Consider the following 20351-nt stretch of genomic DNA (forward strand, 5'->3'; position numbering starts at 1 on the left):
TATGCACAGGAAACATGCAGAGAGGTGCATTCAGCAAAACAGATTATTCTCTTGTGTGGAAAGGCCATGCTAATTCAAGCCTATGCACCCTTAAAAATAAAGGGTGAGAAAGCACAAACACAGCTGCTGAAAATTGTGGGGTGGTGCTTCTGTTTATAACATTAAAAAAATTGTGGCAATATCACTGTGTTCCTCATCACCACATCTCCCTCAATGGGCTTCAACAGGCTGCAGAGGGATAAGCAAAGCTCACAAAACATGTCAAGGCTGTCAGCAAAGTAAATTATATCTATTGCCTGGTTTCTTCCCCAATTTGATTTCCTGACAGGAGTTTCCAGGGCAACTGTGAGCTTCTGTTTCAAGCTTTTTCATCAAAGCTCAAGAGTGCAATTTCAGAGATGCTGGAGGATGGAAGGGAGTTTTACAAGTCAGCATGTCTAAACCAGCTGCATCAGACTTGCAGGCTTCCTACCTTGTTCCCTTGGGTTGTTATAATCCACTCAGCAAGGGGGCCAACCCAATTGTGCAAGCAATCAACCCAGGCAGCTGCTTTAGATACCAACACTTTTAGAGAAGGCCCAATCTAGGGAGCATGCTGCAGAATTCCTTACAATGTAAAAAAAAAAAATCCACATACTATTGGAAAATGGAATTTCCTTTCCTGTAAATTCACAAAAGCCTTGGTGGGGGAAAGGAGAAATGGCAGAAGTTTGAAAACCTTTTGCATTTGGGCCAGATTCTGGTGGCTAGAATTAAGCTTTTTATGGCATGATGGTTTTTTGTTTCAAATAAACCCTGCAATATGTATAAGCATTATTTTTAAATTAAACCCCATGCCAAGTCATAGAGAGGAGATAGGACAGAAACATATAAATAAAATTAAGTTGATTCTTGCTCTCAAAGCTATCTATGCCAGTCTGATGAAGAACCATGTCAGATTAACAATTTTGCTTGATATTAAAAAAACTGGTCTAATATATGTGTCCTGTGCTGATTATAACTCAGATGGTAACCTTATGTCTCATGATGGTGTTCCCCACTGGACTGCTGGACTGCTACTTTTAGATTTTTTAAAAAAGTTTTAAATACACATAAGAGGATGGATTCAAACAAGTTTAAATCCAATAATGAAGTGATTCCCTGTGGCTTCAGGGGCTCCACTGTATGCATGGTGCTCCACTGTCCACATAGCTTTCCTCTTTCACTTCAACAGAGTAGGTAGTTTGCTAACCAGAATTCAAGTCACATGTAGAGTCACACAATCACTGAACTGAATGCCAATTCCTATGAGTGAAAATGCTTCGCAGGGTCATGAAAGCACCCCTGGAATTCTTACCTTTATGTTTTAACCCTGTCTATGAGCTAATTCTGGCTAAACTTTATCATATTAATGACAACTGAAACTCAGTGTGCCTTGTTCAGCTTTGTTTTCTGTGAACTTGCAGTTCTGACTTATTAGTACAGGATCTGTGCTAGAGAAGTGCATGGACAGCACCAGAGGGGAACTGGGGGGAAGGGGCAAACCTGGCCCCTAACCCTTGCTCTCATTGCTGGACTCCTATTGTTAACATATTGCATATTTTTCATTCAGAGAACAACTTGCCCACCTAGAAATAAGCTGTGCCCCTTCTGTGACTGCCCCTGTAATTTTCCTCCTGTTTCTGACACTGGAAGTGATGGAGATTCAGTCACAGAGACACTTCACTCAAGAAACCAGAGGAGTTTACTAAGAGTATATGAAACCATAAATCTTGTCTGTGATGCAAGCTGTAATTTCTAACATTACTACAGACTTCTTCAGTCTAAGAATGTTTTAGACAAGAGGATAGGTTGCTCAGGAAAGTAGTAGAACTTCCTTCTCTGGAACAATTTAAGGAATATAGGACAAACTTATTTATGGAATGTTTAGATTTGGACAACCCTGCTTCCATAGGCCCAGACATGGTCATCGTTTAGCTCTGTGACTCCTATACTAATACTAGTAACTACAGTTTGTATTCTGTCACCAAAGATTTCTGGCTGTCCTCATCTGTGCTTACACTGTAGTGGAACGTTGGTTGTTATTATGAGGAAGACTCCATGGCCTAAGTTTCAAGGGACAGAGATAGATATGTTGGGTTGTCGCCATCTAAATTTTACTTAAGAGTAGACCCATTGAAATTAATGGACCTAAAATAGTTACTCTGAGGATGACTACCGTTGGATTCATCCCATTCTGTTTCTAGATTTCTTTTTCTTTTAGTAATCAGGGTGACATAGATTATTACACACTAAATTTCAGTTGTTGTGTGTTGGAAATAGCTTAACAATTTAGATATTCCTATAAGTATGACCCAAGAGTCTTCATTTATATAGATATCTAGAGGCTGGTGCTTCCAGTGATAGTAAGATGGTTAAATGAAGTGTAATTATTTGGTTAGCCAGAAATTGTGCTGCTTTATTAATCTGGAGCAGTATGAAACATTTCTCATGCAAGAAAACACTGGTCAGTAAAAGCATAGTGAAAATCTTGATCAATAAATATAAATTGAAAGATAACACTGAAAGCTAAGAACAAACAGTGAAGGCCTGTCATACTGCCCCTTTAATGCACTACATCAATCTGAGGTATCAATTCAGTAGTTATCCCATTTGCATGACATACAGAGCAAGCAGTATAACAAAATAGCAATGACAGCCCCATGATTTGAGCATGACATAAGAAGAGTGCTGTATCCACATTGCCACAGATTGATTTCACATACATACCCAGTATAGCACATCTGTCCAGCCCTCCATGGTGATGCACTGAAACACAGTTAACATGGCAAAGGCAAAATTGTCGAAGTTGGTAATGCCATGCTTAGGTCCTTCCCATCCTGGTCTGCATTCAGTACCATTCTGACATTGCCGCCCATGTGCAAATACAGGTGCACAAGGAGAGGGTTCCTCTTCTGCTGGTGTATCTTAAACAACAGGGATAAAGAATTGTTAAAATCCATGCAATTGAATGGTGAGGCAAAGAGTTATTTGCTTGTAATGGTGGCAAGGTATCTGAAGACATTAATTGTAATTAACTTTTTATATATTCATGCTGTGCTTGTGCTTCATAGAAATCGGGGCAGTTTACATACTGCCTTTGATCCAAAGACACCAATGTGTGCCTGGAATGTGCTTCTACTTGTGTGTGGCAGTTGAAGGAAAGGTCCTGATTTCTGCAGGTTCCCTCTTCCTGCTATAGCTCCTCATGCCATACTCCATGCCAGTATGGAAGGCACCTCAAACCTCAGGAGCAACCTTTCAAGAAGTATTTTAACTTCCCCTTTACTTTATAAAATTCTAGAAATATGGATATAAACAAATAGAATAGTTCCCCTATCTTGACATCTATAGCCATTGTGCTTGTAAAAAATGTTATAATCTGCATTACTTTCATATGGTTCTTGGATTTGTTACAAATAATAAAAAAACCTAATTCAGAAAACAAAACAAAAATCATAAAACTGATTTGGTCCAAAAGATCATCTGCTGTAAATGCTTCTATTCTCCAATAGATCAGGCCATATGTAATCCAGAACATAGTGTACCACAGGTAGATAAGATGTACAGAGCAGAAAGGCAAACAGTTCCAGGAATTAGTTCTTTGATGGCACAAACAAACAACGGGAAGAGAGAAGCCTCCCAAAGTCAACAGGCAATTCCTGAGATTTGTTCTTGTTGTTACAGTCCCAAATATGTTATACAGGTTATGAGTTGATCTCAAAACAACCTAAAAGGCACTTTGACATCATCAAGTATTATGCATCCACATAACATGGATGGAAAAAAAATTTACTGACTCATGTGACTCTCAAGTGCAATGCCAGAATTTATTTGTACTCTTCTTTTCACATGACTCTTCTATTGCCTTCTTTATAAGTGCACATATAAAACATCTCTAGACCAGACTTAAATAGCCACTCATGCTGTGCAGTTTTATACTTATTCCTGAACAATTTGGAAACATCACTGAATTTATTCTCATTTGCCCTACTGTTTACAGTCCACAATCACTGTTGCTACCTTTCCCCTCAGAATCAGGAAAGGCAAGGACAGGGGCAGGTGGGAAAGATAGAGAAAAGATCAAGCAGCTGCTTAGTGAGCAAGGTGAAATGGTGGTGGTAGCAGATAAAAAAATCTATCTCCATCTTTCTCTCTATGCAGCTGGTTGGCAGGATTCCAATTTTTAAAAATATATTTGCAAGTAAACGAAGTATATATTCTTTTTAAAAAGAACTGTGCATCTCTTTCTGTGTGTGCTGTGTTGCACTGTGACCTGCTGTGTGTATGTGTGCTGTGACGGGCATGAAGTGCATGTCTGTGGGAGACTGAGGGGGGTTCACACCCATTTTCTTGGCCACACTCATCACTGCCTTGTGCCCCTTGTAGGGGTTGAACCAGGCAGTGTGGTCCTCAGCCTGAAAAGCTTTGCCATCTCTGTCTTATATGACTACTTGAAAAGACTCAAGGGATGGTTTGTTTGAGTTTGTAAATGGAAAGAGTATGTGAAAGTAAAACAAGCCAAGAAGCTTTGTCTAGAACTAGAGTCACTGAGTCAGACTACACATTATTAACATTTACAACAGTTTATATTTGGGAACTATACTGATAATAGGATATGACAGTTGTTGCTCTTAACATTGCCAGCTCATATCCAGATCAATGAGCTAATGACAAAAGTCAAAACCATTTTGTTGTGGCATATGATGAACTTGGGACACTAAATTCTACTGCAACAGTTCAGCTCTGGAAAATACCCCTCTCCATGCAGACTGAAAGCTCTACCATAAAGTTAAAACATGAAGTCAATGATTGGATAGGCTAAACAATAAATTATTGATCCAAATAGGGTGCTGTGTGGGAGAGGCAGAGAGGAGGGTGATGCTACTTTTGCTGGCATCAGATTTGATTAAACGAAAGTTTCATTCAGGAGCAACAAAAAGGATTATTTACACACACACACATGCCTGCCTGCCTGCCTGCCTGCCTGCCTGCCTGCCTACCTACCTGCCCAAACCTCAGAATTTGACTATACCAGCTTGATTTTAGCTTGGGAATTAAGATAATAATGATACTGTATCAGGTTCAAACTGCAATTACTAGATAGGTTCACAAAATTTAGGGAGGGTGGAAATTTGGGGCTTGAATCCCTGTTGTTGGGTCCCAGAGGAGGATAAGTGAAACTACAGTTGTTGAGCTGCCTGCGAGCATAGGTTCTCAGTAATTAGTCACTCTGTGACTCAGTTTGACATAATATTAAATTTGCTTTATAACATCTACATAGAGCTTCTGACTGAGGTCATTTTGGGATTCAGAATGAGGTGCCACCAGTATGCTGCTGACATTCTACTCCTCAATGTCATCTGAGTCAGGTGAGGCTGTATAGTCATTGAACGGGTACCTGGACTCAGTAATGGGCTGGATGAGGGCGAGCAAACTGAGACTGAATCCTGAGAAGACAGAGGCACTGTGGGTATATTGTTCTCAGGTTCAGAGAATTAGTGTTCAACCTGTTCTGGCCAGTGTGGCACTCTGCTTGAGAGAACAAGTTTGTAGTTTGGGAATAGTCCAAGATCCAGTGTTGCCACTAGAGTCAAGGCAACCTTAGTAGCCTGGAGTGCCTTTTACTGGCTTCAGGTGGTTTCCCCACTAACAACATTTCTAGATAGGAATTGTTTGGCCATGGAAACCCATGCTAGTAAACAAATAAAAAACAAAGATTAATGCTTAATCTCAGAAGGACATGTGCTGCTCAAGGAAAGGAAAGGAAAGGAAAGGAAAGGAAAGGAAAGGAAAGGAAAGGAAAGGAAAGGAAAGGAAGATGAATGTGGAAGAAAATAAGTAGCAGTGACTAAGAGTCAGTGCTCCATTATTTTTTGATCAGAGCAGTTATTTATTCCTGGTGGCTCCCTCCTTTGATATGTGGATCATCTGAATCATTTCTCACAAGAGCCTTAATTCTCTATGCCACTGATCAGTCCACATTTAGGTTTCCCTCTCCTAAATGTTGACATTTCCACATAGCAAATTATTTAAATAGGAGGAGCTGCATCCATGAGAAAAGTGGTTATGCTTCCTTTACATCTGCAATCTGAATGGTCATTTCTGTATTTGTCAAGTTTCTTCATTATGGTTCAGCTACATGGTAAAGCAGGATCCACATGTTTAGCAACAATCACCTCCTGACAACCACATATCAAGTGTGGCACATATTTTATTTAAGATAATTTTATTCTCCCTTTTGATTTTATAAAAGCTGTCAAGGTGGTTTGCAAACAAATCCATGAGATACATTGGTTTGTCTGGAAATGAGAGCAACTTATGGAACAATGTCATACTTTAATTATATGAACCCATGGCTCTTTCAGTCTTTAATAGGCTACAGAAGAAGCAAGAAGAGCCTTGTATGCACCCTTCATTACGTTATGCTGTTTGACAGGGGACTGCACCGAGAAAATGCACAAATGGCTTCTCATTCGCCCCTTCCAGTCTTATGGTGATTTGCTCCTGAATTAGAAGAATATGTTGGAGATGTTGTTTATAGCACTGCTCTATTTAAAACTATCTACAGAGATTGCATGATAGAGCTTTCTTAGCTTCTTTCTTATCCTTTGAGCTTTTGGCTCTTAGTGCAGGGCAGGCAAGGCAAGCAGAACAGGTGTTATTTGATCATCACTGGAGCTTTCACATTCACTAAGCTGATATTAAGTACTGTTAAATCCAATCACATCATAGCCACTTTCCACTGATAATAAAAGGTGTTACACAATGTGGGATTACATAGGATATTTCTTACCTGATAAGCTCTCTGTTACATAACAAGTCTTGTGCATCTTCCCCATGAAGAGCTCCAATCCAATGATAGCATAGATAATTATGACAAACAGCACCAGCAGGGCAATGTGCAGCAAAGGGACCATGGCCTTGATAATGGAATTTAAAACCACCTGGAGGCCTGCAATGAGAAAGACAACACTGTAGCAAGAAGTGAATGCTGAATAATCTACTGAAGACACAGGTATGCAGGAAAATGCTTCATTTAATAAATATACAAATATACAAATTATTTTGCTATTTCTTTCACATTTGCTATCTGATCAAGAAAATGACTAACATATTACATCAGCAGTTATAAAATGGTGCTTCCTTGTCGTCATCATTATGCTTACATAGCTTTAATAGTGGAACCTAATCTCAAAATTAAAACCCCTGAGTGTAAGGATTTGTGCACTTGCATTACTAAATAAAGTATTATTTCACGGCAACAGGATGACAAGTCTTGTAGGAGGTGCTATTGGAAGGATATTAAGCAATACTTCAGCTTGTATTTTACCATTCAGCTCTGAACAAAGGTAAGAACTACAGGTCCAAAGTAATAGGAAGATCAACCACACCCATCCATGGAAGCCTGTTTGAAGCAAGAGGCCAGAATGAACGAGCTAATATGATTGGACAGTGTTCTCGAAGCTACGAGCATGAGTTTGACCAAACTGTGGGAGGCAGTGGAAGACAGGAGTGCCTGGCGTGCTCTGGTCCATGGGGTCATGAAGAGTCGGACATGACTAAATGACTAAACAACAACAACAATATATAAAAACAAGGGTCAGGCTTGCTTATTGCTTTGAGCAATTAAAATTCATTCTAGTTGGATACACACTGCTGGATACACTCTAACCCGACTGTCCCCACCTTCACAAAGCCAGGTCTGACAGATTGTTAATGATAGTAAATTTTAGCATAACTGGATTAGGACACTACAAAGGGACCACTTCACTTGAAACACAGTCTTTTCTGGAGTGCAACGCAGATGCTGTTTTTTCTGATTCTGGAAAACCAGCTCAGAAGTGCTCTTTGGGGAATAACTCTACAGATTTTGTTGTGCTGTAGTAAATGCACTCATGTTTGCAAAGGCTTTAAAGATTCACAGATGGAAATGCTATTGTAATAAACATTACCATATTAGTAAGTCATCAGTGTAAGGAAAGCTAAGAGGGCATCAATTTAAACACCCTAATAGCTTCAGAAATGGCCAACAATTACAAGCTCTCTTAGTTTTTCTGAAGACTCTGCAGATATATTGGACCTGTATTTAACCCCTGAATTACTAATAAATTAACTTGGAAAGATAACTTTTACAATGATATGAGCACCAATAATTTGGACAACTGTCAGTTGTATAAAACTTTATATGATTTACAGGGAACAAGAAAAACAATGTATTTTTAATATATTAATATTGTAACTTTAGTATATTAAAATTCCATTTATTGAAATTGCCATCCTTTGTTCTCTAATATTTTATGAAGCATCTATAATATGTCTCTGTTATGCCATTGCATTCCAATGTTTAATTATCCTGTGTTTTTAGACTTATTTGTGGCAAATATTTTTGGTGATAAAACACAACTGTACAAGCTTGTTTAGTGTAGACTGGCATCGTGCCACTAAGACGTTTCAGCAGGGGTGGAGAACCTCCAAGGCTGGATCTCCACAGATATAAAAAACGCTATGAGGAAAAAAACTATTTAAAAAATACAGCTCCCAATGGAAATTTTCATTTACTTCAGATTGCTGCTCTACAGCACCATCTGGTGTCACATTTTTATAATGCATTTATAACATTATAAATTGACCTGTGTAGATGAGTCCCAAGGCTCTCTATTGCCTGGACAGAGGTGTGTATAGAAAATAGAGTAACCAATTAACTTAGGATGGTGAGACTGGGCAAGCAACATTGCACTATGCCAGGAAGGCTGAGCCTTTACTGTTTGTTCACACCTGTGTTAGCACCTCTGTGAGCTGAGTGATGGAGGTGGCATTACTGCCTCTTTTGAAGCAGGTGGGGCAGGTGAGAAACCTCCCTTCCTTTGAAAGGCAGTGCTAGACATGGTTTCTAACAATGTCATAGACTAGCTGGATGCAGAGGGAGTGGCGGGAGGCACCAGCTGGAGAACCCCAAAGGGAAGCCCCAGGAGAAGAAGACACAGAGCCAAGGGAGTGGTGGTGGGGCAACAATGAGTGGTCAGAGGGAGAAGAAGCAAACTGGAAGGAGGAGATGTCAGAAGCAGAAGATGTAATAGGGTTTAGTGAGCAGGAAGAGGCAGAGAACAGTACAGTCTCTGAGGCTTAATTGGACTTTGGCCAAGAAGCAGAATTGAAACAAGCTGCTAAAGAATCTAGGGAGTCTCACTTTCCTGTTGCGACCAGCTCCCTGCCCTCCTGGTCTCCTAGCATGTAGAGAAATGAAAAGAGCAGAGCAGATATTGGTTGTGCACAGACACAGTTTGCAACTGCTTGGGAAAGACCCCGGAGAGAAAAAGCCTTAGAGTGTAGTGGAAAAGTGGCACCTTTCATCCTTGCAACTGTCTCATTGGGGGCAAGACCTACTGGAAAGAATTGCTGGGATCACTAGGCCTGCACTGTTTTGAATAAAGAGTTTACTTCACTGACACCATATTTATAATTGCTGACCTACATCTGATCCTGGTTCCTGAGAGACAACCATGGAGACAGAGTTGGTGGCACAATAGGCAAAATGGATGAGCCAGAACCTGTCCTTGACTGCTCTGGATGTGGAGCCCATGCCTTGTTCTGCAGGGACTGGAGGGGAGAAGGGATGAGGCAACTTTCACCTGTTCTTTATTTTTCCTTCTTGTTCCCTTGCCAACTTGCTTATCTTTAGACTATACACTTGTGAATCTAGAACATGACACCATAAGTATTATGAACACTGGTGGTGCATTATGAACAGTTTTAATGCTCGATATATTGCCGTATGGCATTTCAAACTGATTATTGTCAAATGATCTGCTGTTAAGTGAAAAATTAGCTGAGATATGCTGCATAAGCTACAGAATGAGCCTGTTTTGACATACAGCTCATGTAAAGGCTGATGTGTTCACAAGTGTAAGCCAACACATGAAAACTAAGATCAGTACTGATAATGCCATGACAGCAAAAATATGTGTTTCAACTTTTTTTATCATACCATCACATAAAATCCAAGTGAGTCATTTAGAACAATCCACTTTCTTGGTTTCTTTATTTTCAACACAATTTTCACACATTGTATTTAAACCGATTGAGTGCATACATGTCTAACTTAAATAGCACCTCCAGTGGTGCCCAGAGATTTAATAGCCTTCAAAGAGGATTTTACAAATTCATGGAGGATAAGACTATCAAAGCCACAAGTCATGCTGGATGGCCAAGGGAGCATGCTTCTGAATACAAGTCATTGAGGAATAACAGTGGGAGAGGGATTTCACTCTCCTATTGTGCTTGTGGACTTCCCATACACAATTAATTGCTGGACTAGATTGGTGGTATACATACTTCTCCTCTCTCATTTTTATCTTCACAACAACCTTTTGAGGTAGATTATGCTGAGACAGTAAGTGGTCCAAAGTCACAAGTGGCCTTTATGGTCGAGTGAACCTTGGTCTCCCAGGTCCTAGTCCAGCACACCTAACTACTACTCCACATTGGTTCTCAAAGGCCACTGCACCTAGTTGCATTAAAGTATGAAAACTAGCTAAAAAGGTCAAATTCACATATAGTTCTTTGGCTAACCTCTAGTACATGCATCAACTGTTGTTATTTACAGAGATCAGGACTAGATACCATTAGAGATAGGTTCTCTGTTGACTCTGCTCCTTTTTGATACATCTACTTTAGCCCGCCTGTCAACAGCCCCCTGCACATTTCTGAAGCTATACAAAAACCTTAAGAATGAAAGAAGAGCCCTGCAGGATCTGACTCATCTAGCCCAGAATTCTCTTCTCACAGTGGCCAACCAGATGCCTATGGAAGTTAACAGCTAGGACTTTCACCACAATAGCACTTTCACCACTTGTGTTCAACTACTAGTATTCAGAGGCATATCACATCTGATACTAGAGGTAAGACAGCTATCATAGTTAGTGGTCATAGATCTCCATGGTTTTTTGTGAACCTCTTTTGAACCCATCCAAGTTAGCACTATTACATCTTGTGGTAGTGAATTCCAGAGTTCAAAAATATACTGTGTGAATAAGTACTTCCATTTGTCTGTTCTGAATCTTCCAGGAGTTCTAGAATTATGGGGGAGGGAGAAAAGCTTCTGTCCACTTTGTTGACACCATGCACCAACTTATACAACTATATCATGTCTCCTCCTCCTCCTCACCTTTTAAAGCTTAAAAGTATCCAAATCATGAAACTCTTCTTTACAGGCAACTTGCTCCTTGACTATTTTTGTTGCCTTTTTCTGAAACTTTCCCAATATAGCGGTTGGCTCCACCCCATCCACTGAGTTCCTTCTGGGTGAATAGAAGACTGGAAGAGGCATTTTTTATCCAGCACAGGAGACAAAGATTATTCTTTTTGATGTGCGGTAACCTGAACTGTATACGGTATTGAAAGTGAGGTAGCACCATAGATTCACATAATGGCATTATGATATTAGCAGTTTTATTTTCAAACTCTTTTTGGACTACAGCTTTTCAGCAATGGCGCTCAAAACCAGGGCAACAAATCTAATAAGAGTAAATATAACAGCCTGGGAAACACCTGATGGGCACGTAGGGCTTTGCAAAGCCAGTGAGGTACTGTGTTAGGACAGTGCCAGAGATGTGAGTGGCCAAACATGAATCTAGAGCTGGAGGGTATGTTTTCCTTGAAGTGAGTCTACTGGAGCTGGAGCTTTAGTTGAAGAAAGCACTACTAGGTGGACCAGGGAAGAGGACTAAGGTCCTAGAATATTAAACCTGGCCAAACTAGAGGCTTCATACTGCCTGCTGGGATGCCCCGGAATCCTTGATCTCACACAAATCCCTGATCTCACACTTCAAATGATTCTTCTATCCTATATGAGTTATATTTCATAGGTAGGGGACACTTGGGAGACATTTTGTGTCAATATGAGATGCTTGAAATAAACAAAGAAAGTCTTTTATTTTCAAAGTGTTTTAGAGAACTCATAAATCTTAGATGCAGCCATAACAGAGAGATCAAGCATCCCAAGGGCTTAGTTTCATGATTAATTGATTTAGTATTTATGATCAGATCTTCTCACAGCATTTGAGAGGATATTAAGGAATCCAGAAAAACACTTTGCCATTTCAGACATACACATATGTTCATTATTAACCACTCCATTAACGTACTCAAGTGTACTACACCAGCACAAGGCAGACACGGGCAGCTCACAACTGCAGCCCCCAGAGCTTACAAACCTGAGGTTGTACAAGTCAAAAGCTTTCACTGTTAACTGAAGATGGGATTGCAGACAAAACATCATGAAGTGATTTATGGGATTCTGGGGGGTTAATTGGAATAGCTTCCCAAAGATCAAGAACCAGATTTGAAGAGGAGAAGGGACAAGGAAGAAATTAGTTTTGGTTAACACTTTAATATGAACCAGAGCAACTGACCACTGGGAGAACAGAATGTTGAACTAAATGGGCCTTGGCCTGATCTTGAAGGACTCTTCTTACATTCTTAATTTGCACTTCTCAAAGCAATGCACAAACTAAAATACAGTAATCCTTCAAAATCTGTACTTCTATGAATTTCACAATGTAGTTATTTAACCAACATAAAAAGGTGCATAAGAACACATATATTGGAGAAAATAACATACAAAAATTGCTTGCAGAAACTTGTATCTTAGGAGAAATGCACACTAAAGTTCTGGTTATTTTTTGTAAAGACTTTTTTTTAAAATGGAAACTGATACAAAAATGTGGCAAACTAAATAAGATAGCACTGCCCTCTTCAGACTCCATCTCAAAGGCCATAGTAGAACCATGGCTACCCCTGCACTTCTAGAATCCATGGCTTCTAAAACAGGTTAGTCCCCTTTAAGAGTAGAGACATCACACACTGGGGATGGAGCCAGCTGCTTAAAAGAAGCTGCAGGCTAGACTGATTGCTGAAGCAACTTTTAAACATGCTTGACAGCCTAGATGCTATGTAGAGCTATAGGTGCTACTACCCTTGTCACTTGGACTTCGATCTCAGTTTGTCTGATTTTTCTTACCTGGACTTACCTTCTGCTATGTTTGGCCTTACCTCCATAGAAACTAAAATATACTTGACCTTATCCTACAAACTTGGATTTGAAAATGGTGCCTGCACTATATGATTTAGGATACTTGGACTCTGCCCGGAACAAGCCCCACTAGGTTAGAACCTTGTCCCATTGCTGAGACTACTGCTTGAGATGCCACATCAGGATGGTGGGTGGGATCAATTTTTTTTTTTGCTGCAATGGCACCTGGCTGGTGCAGCAGAGAGGACCAGATTAGACTTATTGCCACTTCTTGCTGTTGCTGGATTTGATTAGGATCCAGTGGATCCTATCTTCCTATACCCCAAATACCCTAGCATTAACTTCTGCCTGCCTCCAGCTTAGGTGGGTACAGTTAAAAGCTTTGCTGCAGTGGACCCCCTGCTGGTAGAGCCTTGCACAGGTTGGCAGAGTTGATGGGAGAGACACCTCTTTCTCATCTGGAATCCCTGCAATGTGTCAGATTGGGGGTTTGGATTGCTCTGTTAAGGGGCTCCAGTGCAGCAAATATGCCAAACCTTTTTGCAAGAGGGAATAAAAACTATCACATCTGTGGCAGAGAAAAAGTGCACTGAGGGGAAGAAATTGACTAATAAGTGTAGTTAAGTGTAGGCAAAATAAAGGTGTCAATCCAAGTCTCCATTTTACCATAGTTGAAATGTGAGGCTAGCTATTCTTAATAGGTAAAGCTATTGATCTTTCTTCACCAATTATTGATAATATGAATGATCACTGTGCTAATTTTGCATACATTTAAAACTTTAATTAAATTGTCGTGTATTTTGCTCTTGCATTTCATTGCATCTTGAGCCAACTGTTTAGAGTTTCTATCTCTCCAACCATGCATAGATGACCAATTGGGGATAACACAGCATGCATCTGATAGACTCTACTCCACAAAACATCATGCCAAAACAAATATGTTAGTCTTTAAGGTGTCAAAAGACTGCTGTTTTTGCTGCAACTGACTAACCTTCTGGAATTAATGATAATACTTTTTCTAACTGCTACATCTTAAAACTTTTAAGAATTCAACACTACATGAAAGAACAAGTCGAGAGAGCAAAACAATCAGCAGAAAAATGAAAATGATCATTTCAAGTAATAACACCCTTGGTATAGATAACACAACTAAGAATCAGACTTGAAAATCCATAAACCATCATATTTTATACATGAATGTTGTATTACCAAGTTCAAGATTATTCAGGATAGACATGTGAATAGAAACTGAGAAAACAAAGCCCTCAAGAAGCATCGTTTACAATAGTATAGCCGACTGTTTTCTACTGTTAATAATTTAGAATCTTAAACAATTTTCAACGTTTATTTTAAAAGCATATCAATTCACCTTAAAAGAAAGAATGAAAATAGCTGTGACTGCCTGTTGCTGGCTGAAATGGTCTCCATAAATGTTTCAGTAAGCAAAATGTGTTAACTTCCTTCACAGGGCTCATAGGCTACAGTACCTATTTACATTGATAACATGCATACAATATTTATTCTGTGGAAGCATCAGCATTTTTTGTGACCCTTCTATCCATAGACTAAACACAAAGAAGGAAAGCCAAAACTGTTTGTCCCCCTCCCCTGGTCCCACAGGGACTTCACTGTGGGTTCATTCTCCGCAGGTGCCTCAGAAGTAGCTACTTGACATATTATGATAGAAATTCAGAAAGTTTTTTTGTGTGTGCATGCAATAGTATCACCCACCAGTCATTTATTTGATACTGTATAGGGACACATCTTTTACCCTTGTGATGACACCTTTCTGTTCTTTATGTTTTGTATTAGGGTGTAAATGCTGAAAAGGATGTACATGTCGAACAGCCAGGATATAAATGCTAAAGACAGTAGGCAGTCACAAAAAGATGACAGAATTCAATTTAGTATAGGTGCAACCCTGTAAGATAACTGTGCACTTTTGTCACTGATCCTGCAAAAAAGTGGACACTGCAATTTTGCTTACAAAAACAAAAGATAATACCACAGCGTAAAGCTCAAGCTTTCTTTTTCAAACAGCCGCTGCCTCCATACAGTATTTATTTACTTAATGTGTTAGGGTACAATCCATCTGCCCTTTGAACTGAGCACTGCCAGCCTCCACCAGCGGAGTGACCCCAGCATCTCTCTCCCAGCACAGACTTCCCTCTTTAACCTGTTTAATTGGTGAGCAGAAGGCCACCAAGGGGTGGGGCACTGGCAGCAGCTGGTAGAAAGGCCTGAAATGTAAAGAAGTCAAGACAATCAGAACTTTCTGAGCAAAGGGCTGGTGGAGTTCTGATAGGAGAACTACAGAGGAGATAATTAATTCACATGTAGTCATACTACTGTAGGACTTAACTGTATTTTTAAGAGGCATGAAGCCACATAATATCAACATCTGAGATAAACTTTCTGAGGGAGCACAGACAGTTGTATTTTCCATACACACAGAGATAAGAAATTTTAAAAGGTCAGCTCAAATAATTTGAATTGCACTTGTAATTAGTGATGGGTAAGTTCCTTCTCTCCATCCTCATCTACCGGCCTCCTAGTAAGTTTTCTTTCCCACTTTTGCTTACAGAATTCTAAAAAAAACCCTCAGCCTTTGCAAGATCCTTCCAAGAAACAATGGGAAAATTATTACTTTGAGAACTTGCCTTCCGGTCTTCTTTTCCAGCCTCTCTTCCCTCTACCTGTGGAAAGTGCTGTGTGTGTGTGTGTGTGTGTGTGTGTGTGTGCCAGTGGTGGTGATAGCTACAGTAGGCTAAGAACCCAAGAGGCCTTAATAGGCCTTATCTTTAAGCTCAGTAATACATTTTCCTACTGGGATGCATTTGAGTTATAATTTCCTCCAGATGACTCTCCTCCTCACAGTTCAAAAACAGGCCTCAGTGGGTTTCCAATAAATAACTTTCTTGTAAGTAGCTGTCTGCCTTTAATCTTGTTGATTAATTTTTATGTTTTCTTTTACAATGCATTCATATGATATCTGAATGGTTTTATTCACACATTTGTACTCTGGAATTTTTGAAAAAATATATCTCTATCTCTCTCTCTATCTCTCTCTCTATCTCTATCTATCTCTCTATCTATATACAATAATTATTTGTCTTGCTGCTGGCTCCTTCTCTTCCTCCTCACAGGACACTTGGTTTCTGAAAAAAATTCACAAAAGAATTCTTCACTTCCCCTGTAACACAGTGAATTTTTAATTGACCTCTGTTTTTTCAGAGATGTTCTAGAGCAGCCTTTCCCACCCACTTCTTCCCAGATGTTCTTGGTCTACAAATCCCATCAGTCTTAGCCAACAAGGCCAATGGTCAGTGAAGATGAGAGTTGCTGTCTAACAGCACCTGGAGAATTCCAGTTTGGGGAAGGTTGATTTAGAGAACTGGAAAGCACTTACATGTATGCTTCCTCATATTCATGGTGAATTCCCTACAGATACAGAAGCTCAAGAAAGGAAGTCATTCTCTGCATTTCTGGTAATAAGTATAGTAATATCACACCAATGAAAAGCATCCTACAGAATGTTATTAACAGTGACCACCCCCACTTGCATGTGCATCTGCTTTGATGGTATGGAAGCATCTCATATAGTATACTATCAATAAATATATGATTACTGCATGTGTAAACTCTTATCAGATAAGGGAGATCTTTATTTCTGTAAATCCTGGCTACTGTTTTAAAAACATTAGTTCCATTGCTTTTTTCAGTGCACAGTCTTAAGACATTTGAGATATAATTACCTATTTGAGGGTACAAGATCAAGGAATATTATCCTGTACTGATGCCTTTAGTAAAAAATATAGGTCAGCAAGAATATTCTACATACGTATAGCACAAGGCCCTGATATTTGTTCTATTTTTAATATTGACCTCATAGTTTAGATTAGATATTGATTTAGTGTTTCAGGAACATATATTACTCACTTTCCTATCTGTTTTCCCTTTTGCATCAGTTACCTTTCAGATCATTTTCTGGGTTTTCATACTTTATACTTTTACCTATACTACAAAACCAAAGATGTGATATCTAGGAGAATTATTTTAAGACCCCCCTCTGTGTGTGCTGATTTTACACTAACTGTTCAATTTAAAACCATATGAAAAGAATAGGAGAATAAAGTTATCACACATATTGAATGCAATGTTTCAAAATGGCAAGGCACAGAGAATCAAAAGTAACTCCATACAACAATTCAATTCAGCTCATTTCCACTTAACCTTACATCAAGTTACAATCAAGACCATTTCTATTGTAACTCAGATAATCAAATAACAGTTTAACTAAATTAGCTACAGATAAAGATTTGTTTCTTTTGTGCCTTTAGAAAATGTTGTCTTTTTGATAACCACCAAGTTATCATTACTTAATACTCAACTCACTTCCTTATCATAAAGACAAGGAAAATTTTCAAATGTTCTCTCCAAAAACCTATTGAGGCAGAGAAAGAAGCTCAAACAATTATTAGACCTATAATAAAAAAGCTAGTGCTTTCTGAAAATTTTCTGGAAAAGCTGTATTACAGACATAACATTAACTATGGTTTGTTACAGAAATGAATCTATGCAATATTTGGTGTTATATTTATGCCCTCCTCTCTCCTTTAATGCACCTGCAAGGAGAGTGGAGTCGTTAACTTCTATTATAGTGGTATCTCCAGTTATGAACTTAATTCATTCCGGAGGTCTGTTCTCAATCCGAAACCACTCATAACATGAGGCGCGCTTTTGCTAATGGCGCCTCCTGCTCTCCCACTCTCTCTCTTAATTTTTGGTGCTTTCAACTAATAGCCATATAGCCAAAGGCTAAGATCTAGCCTAGTAAGCTACTATAGGCCTTAGACTCTGCAGCCTCTAGTACCTTACTAAGGTCCAAGCGTAGGCTCTATTGCTTAGCACCTATGCTTAAAAGCCTAATTCTACGTGAAATGATCTTGCAAGTGTAAAGGTGCATCCTGGGATCAGTATATTATTTTCTGAGAAAAGATTGCACGATTTATTGACATGTTTTAACAAAATACAGAAATAGATCTTTATAAGGGACTCTTCGGATTATAAACTATGGGCCCAGTACCAAAAGAACTGCATTAGCTGCTGCCATGTTTTGGCCCCCTTCACATAGAATTATATAATTAGTGCTGGCTAAATTGCAAAATATATTTTATAGGTAAGGAAACCTCACAACAAAACCACAGCACGTGAATTCATGGATGAATATATGATCAAGAAACAAAATCCAGTAAAATCCAATTTGCCACCTAGCATGTCTATACCACCCACACTGACAACTTGCAACAAATGAAAAAATAACCTAGCTCAAAACATTTTTCTCCCAGTTACCTAATTCCTAGCTCTTCTCATAAGGTATCTTCTTATCAAGAACACTGCAAAGCATTTTGGAGCAACAGTAAGTGAAAAACCTCAGAAGAAGTACAGTGTAATTCTATTGAATTTTTCTCTCTGAAGCAAGTCCCTTTATGTTCACTGGGCTTTACTTCCAGGTACGTAATTTGTATAGGATTGCAGCTTTTAAGTACATGGTTAAGGCTGTAATCATAAACGGAAATATTAGAAAGTAAGCCACAATGAACTTGTTTCTTTTGAATAAACAAGCCCAGAATCATGCTATAAATCTCTGCAGTTGCTATTAATGGCTTTTATTGTATTTTATGTTGAGAACTTTCAATAAAAAATATTTTAAAAAGAGAGAGAAAAGCGATATCCCCAATTACAACAAATTTCAGCAAGGAATGTGATTTTGTAGCTTTCCTGGGCTATTTTTTTGCAATAGCTGAAAAGCCACCTTCATTCTACACTCATTACACATTGATGTAGGCTTCCTGTGATGCACTTATATAAGTTGTTTATGTTTATTGTGAGTTTATTCTGCACACTTTAATCAACTGTTGTGTGGGTGGAGAGAGATTTCAAAATTTGCTGTGGAAGAAGAGGAAACTACAGGAGCATCTTTCCCTGTATCAAGGAAGGTTAGACTGGAATTATCTCTATTCACTTTCAGGTGAGCTGCAAAGACATTTACATCTCACACAGTTTTTAGTTTTTAATGTCTTCTTTTTGTATACTGCCTTGGGGGCCTTGTTAGGGCTGAAAAGCAGTTTATAAATATTTATTTATGTTATTATTTATGCACCTCTCTTCTGATCTTTCTCCAAAGATATCAGGCTGGTGAACAATACATGATTCTACTCTCCCTATACTCAGAACAACTGCATGAGGTACGTTGGGCTAAAAGACAGTTGCCATGTCTGCATGCAACCATGGTTTAGTGCTATGCATATAAGCCTGAATAAGTTGAGCAAATCATCAAGCTTGCATGTTCTTCCCCCTTGACTAGTTTCACTTTTAAATAATCCCAGTTTAGTGTTAGATTCAAGCTAGGGATCCCCATTCAAACTGAACTTTGCTAAGTTCCATAACACATCAGCTTTAAACCATGAGAGGAGGAAGGGGAGTGGGAAGGACACAAACCTGGAACTTTGCTCAGCCAATCCACAGTTTTAAAGTTCAAAACATGGTTCAGCTGTGAAGGAGATCAAAGAGTGGCTCAGGGTCACCAGGATAACCAGTCTCCTCAGAATAGTTCTAAGTCTTGGATGAAGGAATTGAGGTGGTGTTCATCAAATTTGCAGATGACACCAAACTGGGAGGGGTAGCTAATACTGCAGAAGACAGAATCAGAATTCAAAATGACCTTAACAGATTGGAGAACTGGGCCCAAGTTAACAAAATGAATTTCAGCAGAGACAAATGTAAGCTTCTGCACTTAGGCAGGAAGAACAAGATGTGAAACTATAAGATGGAGATCTAGGGGTCTGGGTGGACCACAAACTTAACTTAAGTCAACAGTGTAATGCAGCAGCTGAAAATGCTAATGCTTGCATCAACAGAAGTATAGTGTCCAGATCAAGAGAAGTTATAGTCTGCTCTATTCTGCCTTGGTCAGACCACACTTTGAATACTGTGTCCAGTTTCGATTGTCACACTGTAAGAAGGATATTGATAAGCTAAAATATGTGCAGAGGTGGTTAACCAAGATGATCAAGGGCATGGCAACCAAGCCTTATGAGGTTGAAGGAGCTGTTTAGTCGGGAAAAGAGGAGACTGAGAGGAGATATGATAGCCATCTTCAAATATCTCAAGGGCTGCCACATGGAAGAGGGAACAAGTTTGTTTTTTTCCTACTCCGGAGGGTAGAATTTGAACTGATGGCTTCAAGTTACAAGAAAGGAGATTCCAAGTAAACATATGGAAAAACTTTCTGATAGTA

At 39.2% G+C, this 20351-nt stretch overlaps 2 protein-coding genes across 6 annotated transcripts in view; both read right to left on the reverse strand.

Annotated features, from left to right (window-relative positions):
• The window catches only part of LOC310826186 (tigger transposable element-derived protein 1-like), a 1677490-nt gene that overhangs the window by 1305534 nt on the left and 351605 nt on the right, over positions 1-20351 (reverse strand). The window lies entirely within an intron of this gene.
• CACNA1C (calcium voltage-gated channel subunit alpha1 C) overlaps positions 1-20351 on the reverse strand; it is a gene marked incomplete at its 5' end in the record, with an annotated part of 442620 nt that overhangs the window by 168845 nt on the left and 253424 nt on the right. For all 5 annotated transcript variants that reach the window (XM_083699782.1, XM_083699784.1, XM_083699786.1 and 2 more), the window contains 2 exons: positions 2749-2945; positions 6815-6973. In XM_083699782.1, coding sequence (XP_083555908.1) covers positions 2749-2945; positions 6815-6973 — 356 coding nt within the window. The remainder of the gene's footprint in view (positions 1-2748; positions 2946-6814; positions 6974-20351) is intronic.

Source organism: Podarcis gaigeae (genome assembly GCF_964106915.1).
Source record: "Podarcis gaigeae genome assembly, chromosome: 10".
NCBI lineage: Eukaryota > Metazoa > Chordata > Lepidosauria > Squamata > Lacertidae > Podarcis > Podarcis gaigeae.